Here is a 14,519-nt window from a genome sequence, read left to right as displayed (position 1 = left end):
ATTTGTTTTAATTTCTTAAACTCACTATTGAATTTTTTGGCTTATTTTATTTAGAGTTATTGTAAAATGCCAAATAAATTTTATTTTTACTGCTCAAAAAATTCTAAATGATATGGACCTGGCTGGCCCTGTGTCACGAGCCAAGCTTGTTCAGGGCATGATGCTTGCCTGTGACTACTTGTCTTGTGTGCATGGGATGGGTTACTATCATGTAAATAGTGGTTTAGGTTTTGTTCATTGAGTGTGTCAATGCCTTAGTGTAGAATGGGAGTATGACCCTTAGTCATTTCGATGTTTCCTAGTCCAAAGCTAAAATAGCATATAAAGCTCTTTGAGCGAGGGTTAGTGTTCATCAATCTTGTAAAACTCACTAGCATTTTGTAAACGTGCTTAGCCTACTTGCCTCCCTTGCTAAACACGTGTTGCCTACATAAGTGTTGTTAATGAATTACATTGCTTCAATGTTTACTTAGTGCTTGTAATTTGCTTACATGAATTGTTAACTGCTTCAACTTACTTTTCATTAAAATGCTATGAATGTCTTCTTGTGGTAAACCGTGGTATACTTTGGCTGACTATTTAAGCATAAGTGCTTTAGCTAGAACTGCACAGCCCTTCACAAGGTGTGAAGTGTTCAGCTCGTGACAGTTGGTACCAGAGCTTGGTAAATTTCTATGAGAATTCAATTGCCTTCTATAATGGGATTGTGTGAAACATTAGTAAAAGATTGTGCCAACCAATACTGAGAGAATTGAGGCATTAGAGGTGCAGGCTAAGACAGCGAACAATGTGGTCATGGAGATGGCTAAACTTGCTGACTATGTTGATGCATTGGAGGGATCACAAACACGTCAACAAAATTCTATAGTGGAGAAGTCAAAGGACTTCCACGCTACTGTAGAAGCTTTACAAATCCAATTGGGGGATTCAATTCCAAGATGAACCTAATGGTTTACGCTTTGGAAATTCCAACTATATGGGGATAGAGTATGGAGGGACAAAGGTGCCAGAACCCAAAGCTTATGAGGGTGCCCATGATGCTAAGGAGTTGGAGAACTTACTAGAAATGGAATAACACTTTCACACGGCGAGGACCAACTCAGAGGATGTGAAAGTATTTGTGGCCACAATGTATTTGAGTGGTGATGCTAAGCAGTGATGGCATATTAAGAATAGTAAGATAGAGAATGAATTTTGTGTAATTGATTGTTGGGCAAACTTGAAGAGAGAGCTCAAGGCCCAATTCATTTATGAGAATGTTGAGTACAATGCTCCACATAAACTACAAGACCTCAAACACACCGGTACATCAAGGAGTGTGTGAAACAATTATCTGCTTTGATGTTAGGTATCCAAGACATGTCAAAGAAAGACAAGTTCTAATTTCTTGAGGGGTTGAAACCGTGGGCATGGGCTAAACTTCATTGGAAAAGAGTTCAAGACTTGCCTGCTGCACAAGCTGCCATAGAACACTTGACTGACTGTGCCAGAAAGAGTTCCACTATATCCAAAGAGAGTGACATGGACAAAAACAGCAAAAAGTCTTTTAAGAAGGGCAAACCCAAAAAGTGGGGGTGCCAATGCCAAGGCATCAACTTCTAAATAAGCTTCATCATCTCAATTATTTAAAACATCCAATGGTAAGGGTAAGATGGCATGCTTCTTATGTTGAGGCCCTCACAAAGTTGTTGATTACCCTCACTAGTTATCGCTTAATGCCTAGCAAGCTTCCATTGCAGAGAGGGCACTAGAAAACCAAAAGAATGGGTACAATGCGGTTACTCAAAGAATTGGAGAGGCAAGCAAAAGAATTACATTTTTTGTAAACATGTTTAGGGATGAGTGAGTGTTCATCAATCTTGTAAAACTCGCTAACATTTTGTAAACATGTTTAGCCTAATTGCTTCCTTCGCGAAACACATGTTGCTTGTAGAGTTTATTTTAATGAATTACGTTGCTTCAATGTTTACTGCATGCTTATTATTTTCTTAATGAATTGTTTACTGCTTTCGCTTACTTTTCATTCAAACGCTATGAATGTCTTCTTGTGGTAGACCGTGGTGTACTTTGGTTAACTAGTTGAGCAAAAGTGCTTTAGCTAGTGTCGCATGGCCCTTCACAAGGTGTGAAGTGTTCGGCCTATGACACCCTGGAAAGGAATGAAGTTCAATTGGATGGTGCTAATAGAAAAAAGATTAGAAGGAAGCGAGAATTAGCAAGATTGCAAAGTTCCATCAATTACAAAGGGAAGGGATTAAGGAGGGTTTTTAAAATTAGGGTTTGGCAGTTTTTTTGTCTTTATTTTTTTATTTTTTATTTTTATTTTTATTTTCAGTTTTTATTGTTTCTTCCTACTTTGAGGATCTCTTGTCCTCTTCTAGGTTGTAATTCTCTCCTCTATTTTTTAATAAATTCCTTTCTCACGTCAAAAAAAAAAATGCCAAATGCATAATTTTTTATTTTACACTACAAGGAGAATCTTATGATCCATGATCCAATCCTACAAAACCCCCAACAATCCTATATAGGATCGTGATTTGAACAACCTTGGTCATGTGGGAGGAAGTACAAAAAATGAACAACTCACAGAGAAAAGAATAAAAAGACAAGAAACCTTGGCCATAGTAGCACTAGGTGAAAACAATTGAGTCCAGAGTTGTTGAACCATGCAGGCTAGATAATTACACTCCTCTTGTGACATGGTAGATAATGGTATTCAACTCCCCCAATGGTTATGTGCACTCAAAGTGTTAATGATAGAATCACCCTTGGCAACGGACTAATTGGCTCAAGTCAACTTCTCATGGTGATCCCAACAACAATGAAGAGTACAGTAATCGGTAATCCTTGCCACGTTCTATGCAAGTACGAAAATTGTCATGACAAACTCCTCATCTAAATACACTACCTCAGCTATAACCACCCTCCAAACCGGCCTTGTACTCCAATACTTCTTTTACAACAATTAGAAGCTGCGCATGTCAACCATGGCTGACGTATCACGGCAGGAAGGTTGAGGAGAGGATTGAGAGGTTTGTTGATAAGTTAATTTCTAGAATACGATGCATTCATAGATGGTATGAATTCACTAGAAAGGATATGAATGTATTGACCTTATTGGTCACACCCGGTTTTGATTATGACAAATACTCATTGTATCTAATGAGTGTTTGAGGTTTTGTGCAGGAACTAAGGGCAATAAGATCAAGATGTGCACAAAGCAAGAAAAGCTTGAAGACCAATTTATAATTCGGCATAGTAATATATTTATATTGGTCTGTAATAGTAAGTAGGTATTTGGTTTGTAATAAGCTCACACACATCGCATGTATGATTTACTACGTAAGCTCAAACAAACCATGAATGAGAAAATGACCATAGAAAGACCTTAGGGTTTTCCCTTCGGTCGACCGACACCAGACTTTTTCGGTGTCTTCAAATTGGACCCCAAGTGCTCCTAGGACACACACATGTACACATATGATTGTTAGGCACTTGAATAGGGCTTGTTTGCTTCAATACGGGACCGAAATGCACACACGACGCACTTTCGGTCGACCAGCCAAACCAGTTCATTTTGGCCTGGTCGACCGAGACACCCTGGGTCAAAGTTTGACCACCCGGTCGACCAGCAAAGGTAGTTCAAAAGGCCCTAGTCGACCGAAACTCCCTGGGGTCAAAAGTTTGACCAACTGGTCGACCGAAACTTGTAGTTCAAAAGGCCCTGGTCGACCGAAACCGGTCCAGGTCAACTATTGACCAAGGCCCTGGTCGACCGTGCCCTTACAGTTCATTTGACCCCAGTCGACCGAACCACCTGGGAGTCAACATTTTGACCTCCCGGTCAACCGACCACTTTTGTACTCCAACTACCTGGTCGACCAGAGGGTCCTCGGGAGAATTCCCAGCGGTCTGGTCGACCGAACCATCCAGTTCAAAATGACCTGGTCGACCGAACCTCAAAAATTTGGAAAATCGCCTTGCCCCGGTCGACCGACCACTCAATTTAAAATACCCCTGGTCGACCGTACCACTTGAGTCCTGGTCAACCGGACCTCTCGGGTTGCCCTGATTTTTTTACCGCAGTTAATATTTTTAAACAGGGTTAAAATGCTTTAAACATCATTAAATTTTCTTAATAATACCCAATAGGTCCTCCCATGTCTATATATATGAGTTCATTTGAGAAAATTAAGAGTGATTAGCCTCTTTCATTAGGGAAGAATTCTCTGAAAAATAAAAACCCTATACTACTCATTTTTGGGCCTCATTCACTCAAGCTTACCTTCTATTATCATCTACATCATTTGTAAGTGGATTGAGTGTATGTTTGGTAAGGTTTGCTCTCCTTGTTTTATTTGCTTGACATAATTTTATTTGAGAGCAAAACCTAAGGATTCTTAGGGGACTTTGTTGATAAATCTATCCTAAGAAGACTTTGTTAGATCTTCCTAACTTGCACCTTCATTGCAATATCCTGAGAAGATCGTATAGTATTTTGTTTGCCAAATCTTTTCAAAATCATCTTCAAATATCTAGTGTGCTTTATATTGAATAAATACATTTGAAGAGATATTTGTTTGTTTGATAGTGGTCTTTGTAGCAATATCCATTCACTCATATATTCTTTGCTGAATACAAAGATTACACATCTTTACAAACCAAGCATATACATCATTTAATACTTATATGCTTGAGTTATCTTGCTGATTGAAATACTGGAGACTTGACATCTTTGTGTGAACTTATTTGTTGAATATCGTGTGATGCAAAGATTGCTTGTTTGCCACTCTCACGTACTCATTACACATATAGAAAATATCTTTGAGAGTTGAACCATTTAGACCACATCGAGCTTACCTATTGAATCATATTGTGGTGTATGTTATTACGCGCATCTAGGTACATATCTGCTTTACACGAAAGCACAATCACTGTACCATTTGATTGTGATACACTTTGGTTGTATTTCCAGGCACAGGCCTGAAGAGGGAAACTAGCCCTGGAATAGTCCCGGATTGGTTTAGACCCGGTTAGGAAAGCTAGGTGCGTCGTCCTGTTAAGGCGTGTAGGTTGAGGTTAGCCCCGCTAATTGACCTGGTATAGGTTGAGGTCAGCCCTGTGTTAATTTGACCTGATTGTAAACGGTGTCGCTCCACCCTTAAGTGAGCCTTTAGTGGAATCCTTTGCCTTGCGAGCTAAAGGCGGGGACGTAGGCACAGTTGGCCAAACCCCGATAACATATCGTGTGTTTGTTTACATTTCCGCATTTTATATTTACCGCACATGTATGTTATTATGTGAATGATGCGCTTGATTTGAATTTCCATATATTATATTTATCAACGTATTTGGAAATTGCATAGACTGACCCTAAGTTGTGTATATACTGTTGTTGGATAAAGCAACCTAGGAGAAATAGTTTTAAATTCCAATTCACCCCCCCTCTTGGGAATACACCTTTTCTAACAGAATGTCGTAAAGTTGAAGCTCAAGACTAACCAAGACAAAAACATGGCAGCCAAGAACTATGCTCTTACCTCTTAATCATTTCAACATTGGAACTCATTGGTCGCAGATACTAAGCTCCTCCTACATACCCTTAAGAGTACTATAATACTCACTTATTGAACCGCTATGCAAGGGTTTGAAGAAGAAGAAGAAGAAGAAGAGATCAACCTCTCATACCATGTCGTAGTTTCCAATATAGAGAGAGAGAGAGAGAGAGAGATCTATAGATGATTGTGAGAATCAGAGAGAACAGAAAGGAAGAAGAAGAAGAAGAAGAAGAAGAAGAAAGAAAGAAGAAAAATAAACAGGAGAGATGAACCTCTCATAGCATGTCGTAGTTTCCAATACAGAGAGAGAGAGAGAGAGAGAGAGAGAGATCTATAGATGATTGTGAGAAACAGAGATAGAACAGAAAAGAAGAAGAAGATGAAGACAAAAGAAGAAAAATAAACAGGAGAGATGAACCTCTCGTAGCATGTTGTAGTTTCCAATAGAGAGAGAGAGAGATCTATAGATGATTGTGAGAAACAGAGACAGAACAGAAACTTGCGTATTCTGTCTCAAACAAATATATATTAAAGGGACCAAGAATTTACACACAATACCCCATAAAATCCTAAAGACTTATTCCTAACAGTTATGAACATACACAAGAGAAAGAAATGAATAGATATACAGCAAGAAACTTCAATGATTGTCAAGGCCCTTAAAAATCATTTACCATACAATAAACATATCATCTAACAAATATAAAGCATACCAAAAATGATGCAAACTTTGCTGGCTATCACCCTTGAAGGCTGTCCTAGCAACAGCAGCATAAAACCTGTTCAAATATTGTAATATCAAGAAATACAGTTTCCGAGGGTTACACAGAAATTCCATGCTGCCAATCTAACTTACATCCCCAAAACCATCACTGTCAATACACCAGAAACATCAGCCCCCTCTTGAGCCTATCATCAAAAACAAGTAGCAGTATTAGATTCATCACACTTAATTCGCTGCAGGAAGTTGTTTGATTAGTGTGAATCCAGTTTGCAGTTCCAAGTCTATCTATACTTGATAAAAGAAAATTTATTTTTTGACATAAAAAATAATACATTGAAAAGAAAAGAGCGATGCGGGAAACAGAACGAAACATCCTCTTAAGAAACAGAACAAGAAAAAAGGAAACTAAAACTGAAAATAAATAAATAATTATAGAAAAAAGGAAATGAAAGCAACATGAGTCCAATAGCGCAATGTTTCCAATAGTATTAAAAGTACAGCCAGCACACTCCCATGAAAACTCAACAAGCACCAAGTCCACAGAGAAGCAACAAAAAAAATAACTGCATAGGCTATCCTCAAAATCCGAAAATTCATCTCTGACAAAGGACACTATACGGTCTATACCACACAAAAAAACATAACTCTACAAACTTAGCTTCCTTATTCCTCATATTATCTCTGAAAGAAGTCACCAAAAAAGCCTCTAAAAAGCATTTTACCCCAAAAAGACCTGTTAGATTACCCCCTAACTAAAAGCTTAAGCTGTTAGGTTGTGGGCCAACAAGGTATATCAAGCCTCAACAAGCTCATTCAAAAATCATTTTTTAAAACCTTCACATCATAGTTTAAATGTAAAGACCCGGAAAATTAAAAATGATTATAATAATTAAAAAAAAATAATAAATAAAATAATAAATAAACAAATAAAAGGAATAGTATAAAAATAATAATAAAAAAATAAAATAAAATTAGATTAATTATTAATTAATTAATTAATTAAATATTATTCAATTGAATTAATAAATTAATTAAACATTATTTAATCAAATTAATTAAGTAAATTATATGATGGGTATATATATATATATAAGGATAAGGTATATATATATGGTTAAAGTAATAAGTATATATATATAATATAAAATAATGTAATGATTGAATTAAATGAATTGGATTTCAATTTGAAATCCAATTGAATTGAAATCCTTACCTCTCCAGCGCCCTCTCTGTTCACGCCTCTCATATCTCTCTCAGTCTCTCTCACTTCCCGGCATCTCCGTCTCTCTCTTTCCTCATTTCTCGGCAGATATTCGGTCGATCGGGAAACGGAAGGTCCCGTTGGGTTCCTAACTCCACCACCAACATTTCATAGGAGCGGCTTAGGCACCACTCCTGGGGTAAGAAAACTTTTCCCTATTTTCTTAATTTCTCCTTAAATTTGTTGTTAAATCGACGATCAGGTACCACCACGGAGTCCTAGTCGCAATCGTCGTCATTTTGACCAGAGTAAATTTCTAATTTGGGTTTCCTAGGCCCCACTACAAAACGAGAGTGAGATTTGGGGAATTAAGTAAATTGGTTATATTTGAAGGTATAATTATTTATTTGGAATTTATGAGTTTAGGAAATATTAAAATAGTATTTTATTTAGGGTTGATTTAATGGAACTAGGATTTTTAATTTAGGGCTCAAGTGAGTGCCGTAGGTATCTTTTCGGGCTCCTTGTTGGCGTAATTCAAGAAACCAGGTAAGGGGGGATATATATATATTAAACCAGATTTTTATAAATTAATTGGGAAACGAAATATGTTATAAATATACGTGTATATGTTTTTGTATAGGTTTAAAACGTCAATCGTTTAAATTAAGTTTTCTGAACCTAGAACTATTTTATTAGATACGTATATGTGAAACTGAACTGATGAAAGTGAAAGATATTTTCAAGATAATTATGTAAGAAATGAAAAGTATATTTTCAGCATATAAATGTTAAATGTGGGTTGGCTTATTTTATAGGAAAAATATATATATGAATTTTACTGCTAAATAGTGTGACATGAGTAAATAGGAATACTGTGTGGAAATATGTTATATGTAAAAGATGCAAGATATACAGGAAATGAACTGAATATAAAAATGTTATATGAAATATGCTGCATGTGAGTGTTAATGCAACCATGCAAAACAGCTGAAAGATGTTGGGTAAAACAGCTGAAAGATGCTGGGTAAAACAGCTGAAAGATGCTGGGTAAATCAGTTGAAAGATGCTGGGTAAAATAGCTAAAAGATGCTAGGTAAAACAACTGAAAGATACTGGGTAAAACAACTGAAGGATGCTGGGTAAAACAGCTGAAAGATGCTGAGTATGTTATGAAATGAAATGAAAATGAAAATAAATGAAACGGAAATGAAATGTGAAATGTGAACAATGTAAAATGGGAAAGAGTCACATAAAGTGAAATGAAATGAAATGGAAAAGATGAAAACATGAACAGTTGAGAAATGCAAAATAATGGCAAACAAAATAATGTATTATGGTATTATCAGTATTTATGCTAATAGAACATGTTACGTTTGGGCAAGGCAAACTCTTCGCCTGAGAGCTTGCTGAGAAAAGCGAGTGCCCTGATTGTATCAGGTGTAGTAGTAGGCTGCATAACGTGCTAGGGCAGAGGGAAACTACTCGTATGGACAAATAGATTTCCCTATTCTTGGGAGCCTTCGCCAGTAAATTTTTGTATGAACTATGTGAGTACGAGATTAATCTATCACTTGAGGGCTTACTGAGTAACGTGAGTGTCCTGGGTATGCTTCAGTTGTGATCTTTGGGTTGCCTAATGTATCCAAGCAAAGGGGTGCTACTTGCATGGGCGGGTAATCACCCCTATCCTTAGATAATCTCATGGGTAAAATACCTTATATGTGTTTGAATAGGATCAGAAAATGATTTCAGAAATTATATTAATGATTTGCAAATGATGAATAATATGTTATATACAAACCTCATGTTGGCCACACACTGTTTTAATATATTGTTTCTTCCCTTACTGAGATGTGTCTCGCCCGCATATGAACTTATCTTTTTCAGAACCTCCAGGAGATCGAGTTTAGAGAGCTCGAGCTGTTATAGCTTTTTTTGAGAAAAATGGTATAATTTTGATGATATTTTGGGATGTATATATTATATTTTATGTTTTATGTTTTAAGTCTTCTGAGAAAAGGATGGTTGTGAATACTGGAAGTTGTAGATTATGTTTTTGGAAATATATGTATATGTGGATACAGGTGGATGTATGGTTTGTTTTGAATGTAGTTAGATGTAGAAAACTCTGGTATTAGTGGAAGATTATATTTATGTTTTTCGCTGCACAAATGATATTAGAATGTCGGTTAGTAGGTAAATGAATGGATTAGTAGCACTCCGAACCCACTTAGAGGGTCGGGGCATTACATTAGAGAACTTCAAATTATCCAACTCTCTATCCTTTTCTTTTCCTGCTCTTGCCACAACCCAACATATTTCCTAGAACTTTGCCTAACTTGTCCAGAAGATCTTAAGAATTGGGGCAAGAGAATTCCCCATAATAACTTTCTTCTGCTCTCTCATCTTCCAATCAGCTATCTGTAACTGAATAATCCCTTCATTAAACATGCATATCCCCTCCCAAGTCACAGTTGGTGTCTCAAACACATGATAGACACTTTGAAGAAGAACCCATACTATTTTGCACTCAAATTTCATAAACCATCATCACACCCAAAACCACTATCAGACTCACTTTCCTAATCTGAGTTTCACCTAAATTTTTATCCACAACAAAGTTTCCGTCCTCATCTTTCTTCACCTTAGAAGAGTCGAACATTGTCCTGGACTGGCACCCCACCAATTAAGATGCTCCCCCCACTATTCTTTTTTATTAAGATGCTCCCAGCCTCCCACCACCAATTAATTTCTTTGTGCAGCTCTAGGTGATGAAATTGTTGTTTGAAAACCCAATGCAACTCAATCCCAGATCGACTTGCCCTGACCCATGAAGCATGGTTCTCAGATCCAACATCCCTAGAATGAGAACAATTCAGAATACTGCCATTAATGCAATGGCCCAAGATTGGCTGCTTATCAAGAAGAGCAACCACTTCCATCATATAAGAGTTCTGCAAAAAATACGACCTATGATCAGAAAAGGTGCCTGCTGCTAAAATTTTGACTGCTTCCCCATTCATCTGAACATCGTTTTGAAGGCTACTAATTAGAGTAGGGTCCTGATTAGCATCAAAGAACTGTGTCTTTTCTTGAGCACAACGGTTCCCCTATTGTTTTGTCTTGGGAGAACCATGCAAGCTCAGGGGAACTTCCCCATTCGAGTCTCTCTGATGATGAATGGTAATGGCTCTCTCTTATTGCTTACCATAACATCATTTCCACCTTGGTTCTACTTTGCTGCTTTCGCCGCAAATCTCTTTTAAACTCTTCAGATTGTCCTACTTAAACATAAAAACTTTGACCTTGGGCTATGTCTGAACCTTGATTCAATAGTCCATAAGCTTGACTTGCGTATTCCTAATTGAAAGAACAATGTGCAAGATGAATAATAGCGGGCCCCCTAGACATTGATAAGTTATGCTAAGCCTCCCGCTTGAACTTGGAACTAGAGCCTACATTCCCAAAGGTTGGTCCAGATATAACATTATACTAATAATTCAAGTCTAGCTCCAATTTGCCCCAGCATCGTAGCAATAGCCCATGTTTGTCAATCACCCTGTTTTTAACGCTATCCAAAAAATCCCAAGAAACCCTTAGTCACTATTGTAATAATTCCATCTCCTCAATGAAGCACTGAGTGCACCACAATTCCTACAACATGTCATATCCTACTTTTTACCCTAACCCGAAAAACCACAAAACCCCTTAGTCACTAGTGTAATCATTCCATCTCCTTACTAAAGCACCATCTTTGCAAGAAATTCGTACAACACTAGCCATAACCCCCTATCCTTGACTAGCATTTCACCACTTCCAGCCAACAAGTTGGTTCCAATTACTTTTGTTGAAGTAAAGAGTATTTAGGGTATTTACGGTTTCCTTTTCCATTTTATCTTCAATCCCAAAGCTGCTAAGGGCTGGGGGTGAGAATGTAATGGGATAATAGGGGGAGATAATAACTCTATATGTACTCCCCAAGGATTTATATTGACAATCAAACTATTTGTGTTGATGCTTGTACTGTTGCTCTCTTGATTGAATAAAACAAGTAATCTCTTTCATCGTTGTGTTTTATTATGATGGATTTAGATGCACATTGTTGTTCTATGAATGCTTTTTGTATGAATGAATCTTGCCTATATGAACTACGGCTGCCTTTAATATTATTCCTACAATTACCATATAGATGAGAGACTTATGTCATGCTTGTGCCTGCAGGCTTGAATGCGAAGACATTGACTAACTCAGTCGGGGAGAGCACTTAACGAGTGCCGCGTTGCCCTTATTAGTGTTGTTACTTGGGAGTCTATGACAGTTGGTATCAGAGCACAATGGTCAAGCACCATAAGTGATAACCTGAGAACTTCTAAGTCTACTAAAACGGAGCATATTGAAGCACTTGAGGCAAGATTGGCAAAATTGGAAACTTTGGAGACAAAAATCTTTAAACTCCAAGCTTATGTGGTTAAAATGTCAAAAGACAAAGGCATGCCAACAAAGCTTGAGGCCGCTCATGAAAACGATCCTCTACTATGCACTAGAATTCAAAAAGAGAATTGTGGGACTACAGAATTTTATTCCACATATAAGATCCCTAGAGAATAGGACAATAAAGCTTGAGGCCTTCCAGAGGAATATCGAGCAGTTGGAAACCTTTGAAAGTAGGCTAAAGCAGATTGAGGGCGTGTTGCCATCCTTAACATCCCAAGGGAGAGAGACAAGAGAGAGGCCTCTCTACCGGAGCCAACCGATAGTTTCTACTTGCTTCCAAAGAACTTAAAGAGTCCATTAGTGCTCTAAAGGAGGATCTAAAAGAGATGTGCAAGTTTCAAAACATGATGGACCATTTCTAGAAGCAACTACAAGATATGAGTGCTAAGTTGAATGTGGTGGCTCAAATGTCACGGAGACCCCCAGCGGATGCCTTTGAAGGGACGCAAGTAAGAGTACTTGAGTTGAAATCTTATGGTGGGACTGGAGATGCCACGAAACTAGACAATTTCATCTTCAACTCGGAACACTATTTTAAATGCTCCCAAATCAAACTGGAAAAAGACAAAGTAGGCATTGTTATGGTGTATCTCTCTAACAATGTAAAGTTATGGTGGAGAACCAAATGCGAAGACATCCGAACAAATAGTGCACCATTAATACTTGGGGAGAACTAACGCAAGCTTTGAAGTCACAGCTCTACCGAAAAAATTGGAGTACATTGCTCACTATAAGGTGTATGATCTACAACAAACGAACTCGATAAGGGGATATATATATATATGGGAGTTTCAGCCTTGACGCTCAGTATCAAAGATATGATTGAATCAAATAGACTGTTCCATTTCCTTCGACGGCTCAAGATACGGCCTGAATGAAATGTAGAGGCAAAAAGTTTGTGACCTTCCCTCTACTCTCACTACCTCAGAACGATTAGATGACTACTTAGAAAGATCTCTAAAAAGGAAAAACTCAACTCATGTTAATAAATACCAAAGGCCTAATAAGATGAATAGAACTACAAGCGGGGGAAGGGACAGAGGGCCTGGAAACTCTAAAAGAGACGGGAGAATTTTCACGTCTAGAGAGTCAAGGGGCGGATACATAAGGATTGGGGAGAACCAACCACCCATTTCTCGTTTTCTCTACATAGGACCTCATTAAGTGGCTAAATGTCCCGAACGAAAGGCCCAAAATGCTTTGAAAGCCCTATAGAAGGAAGCGAGAGCCCTAAAAGAAGACATAGGAGAGAAGCAAGACATGGTGGGGGTCGCCTTAAGGTTTCTAGAGGCCCTTGAATGTCAGGCAAATACCAATAAATTCCTAGAGAAGGACCTTATGTATATGGATCTAGTACTAAATAGAAAGAATACTAAAGCAATGATCAACATAGGCGCCACTCAACACTTGATAGCCAATAAAGAAGCTCGATGGCTGAAATTGCAAGTAGGGATTCACGAAAATTGAAGGCGGTAAAATCTAAAGCTTTGTCCAAACTCAAAGTTGCTTCTGAAGTTGCTTGTTAGATGGGCCAACGGTTAAGAACAATAGACTCCATAGTGGCACCCCTCGATGATTTTGATGTGGTATTGGCGGTGGGCTTCCTCAAGATTACTCAATCTGTTCCAATACCTGCTGCCAATTATTTCTTGATGATGGGAAATTCCCCTTGTACCGTGTCTATAGCCCGCAATATGCTAAAAGAAAAGAAGTTGCTCTCAACCCTCCAATCCTAAGAAGGAGTTGAAGAGAAGAGAACCCTCATTCGTATTGTTGCCAATAGACCCAAAAGGCGAAGAACTAGACATGTGCCCAACTAAATTAAGGAAGTGTTAGAAGAATTTAAAGAAGTGATTCCAAAACAGCTTCCTAGGGTGTTGCCACCCTAACAGTAGGTAGACCATGAGATTCAACTTCTTCTTGGTGTTAGACCACCAGCCCAAGCACCTTGTCATATGGCACCGCCCGAGTTAGCAAAACTTAAAAAGACAGCTAAACGAGCAACTAGAAGCAAGGTTCATTGCCATCAAAAGCACCCTTTGGAGCCCCTGTTTGTTCTAGAAGAAACAAGATGTGAGCTTATTAAGCCCTCAACAAGGTGACCATATTTAACAAATACCCCATCCCCCTGATTGCAAATCTCTTTGACCATTGTGAAGAATGGTGAGACCAAACCTAAGCCTAGACATATGTGAAATGAAAACAAAAAAACGCATGCATCAAACAAATTCTAAAGCTATGAATATTTTGTATTGTACATTAGACCGCGAAGAATTTAATCACATCGCTAGATGTACCCCCGCTCATCAAATTTGGCACACGGTTCATGTGACCCATGAGGGAACCTCTAGGGTAAAATTATCTAGGATAAATATGCTTGTCACGGAATATGAAATGCTTGAAATGCATCCAAATGAGAAAATTATGATACGTTTAAACGATTTGCTAATATAATCAATGCTTTAAAATCTCTTGGTAAGAATTATACTAATTTTGAGCTTGTGCAAAGAATTCTTGCACATAAAATGGAAGCAAAGAG

General features: G+C 38.0%; 1 protein-coding gene across 1 annotated transcript in view; it reads right to left on the bottom strand.

Moving 5' to 3' along the window:
- Window positions 1-14,519, bottom strand: part of LOC131154272 (sodium/hydrogen exchanger 8) — a 150,839-nt gene that overhangs the window by 110,796 nt on the left and 25,524 nt on the right. Inside the window, exons 8-9 of the mRNA XM_058106939.1 lie at window positions 6,415-6,467; window positions 6,272-6,337 (exon numbers count right to left, since the gene is read on the bottom strand). Of these exons, the coding sequence (XP_057962922.1) occupies window positions 6,272-6,337; window positions 6,415-6,467 (119 nt within the window). The remainder of the gene's footprint in view (window positions 1-6,271; window positions 6,338-6,414; window positions 6,468-14,519) is intronic.

This window comes from Malania oleifera, chromosome 4 (assembly GCF_029873635.1).
Source record: "Malania oleifera isolate guangnan ecotype guangnan chromosome 4, ASM2987363v1, whole genome shotgun sequence".
Classification (NCBI taxonomy): Eukaryota; Viridiplantae; Streptophyta; class Magnoliopsida; order Santalales; family Ximeniaceae; genus Malania; species Malania oleifera.
The sequence above is the reverse complement of the archived record's forward strand: the minus strand, read 5'-3'. Positions and strand labels throughout refer to the sequence as shown.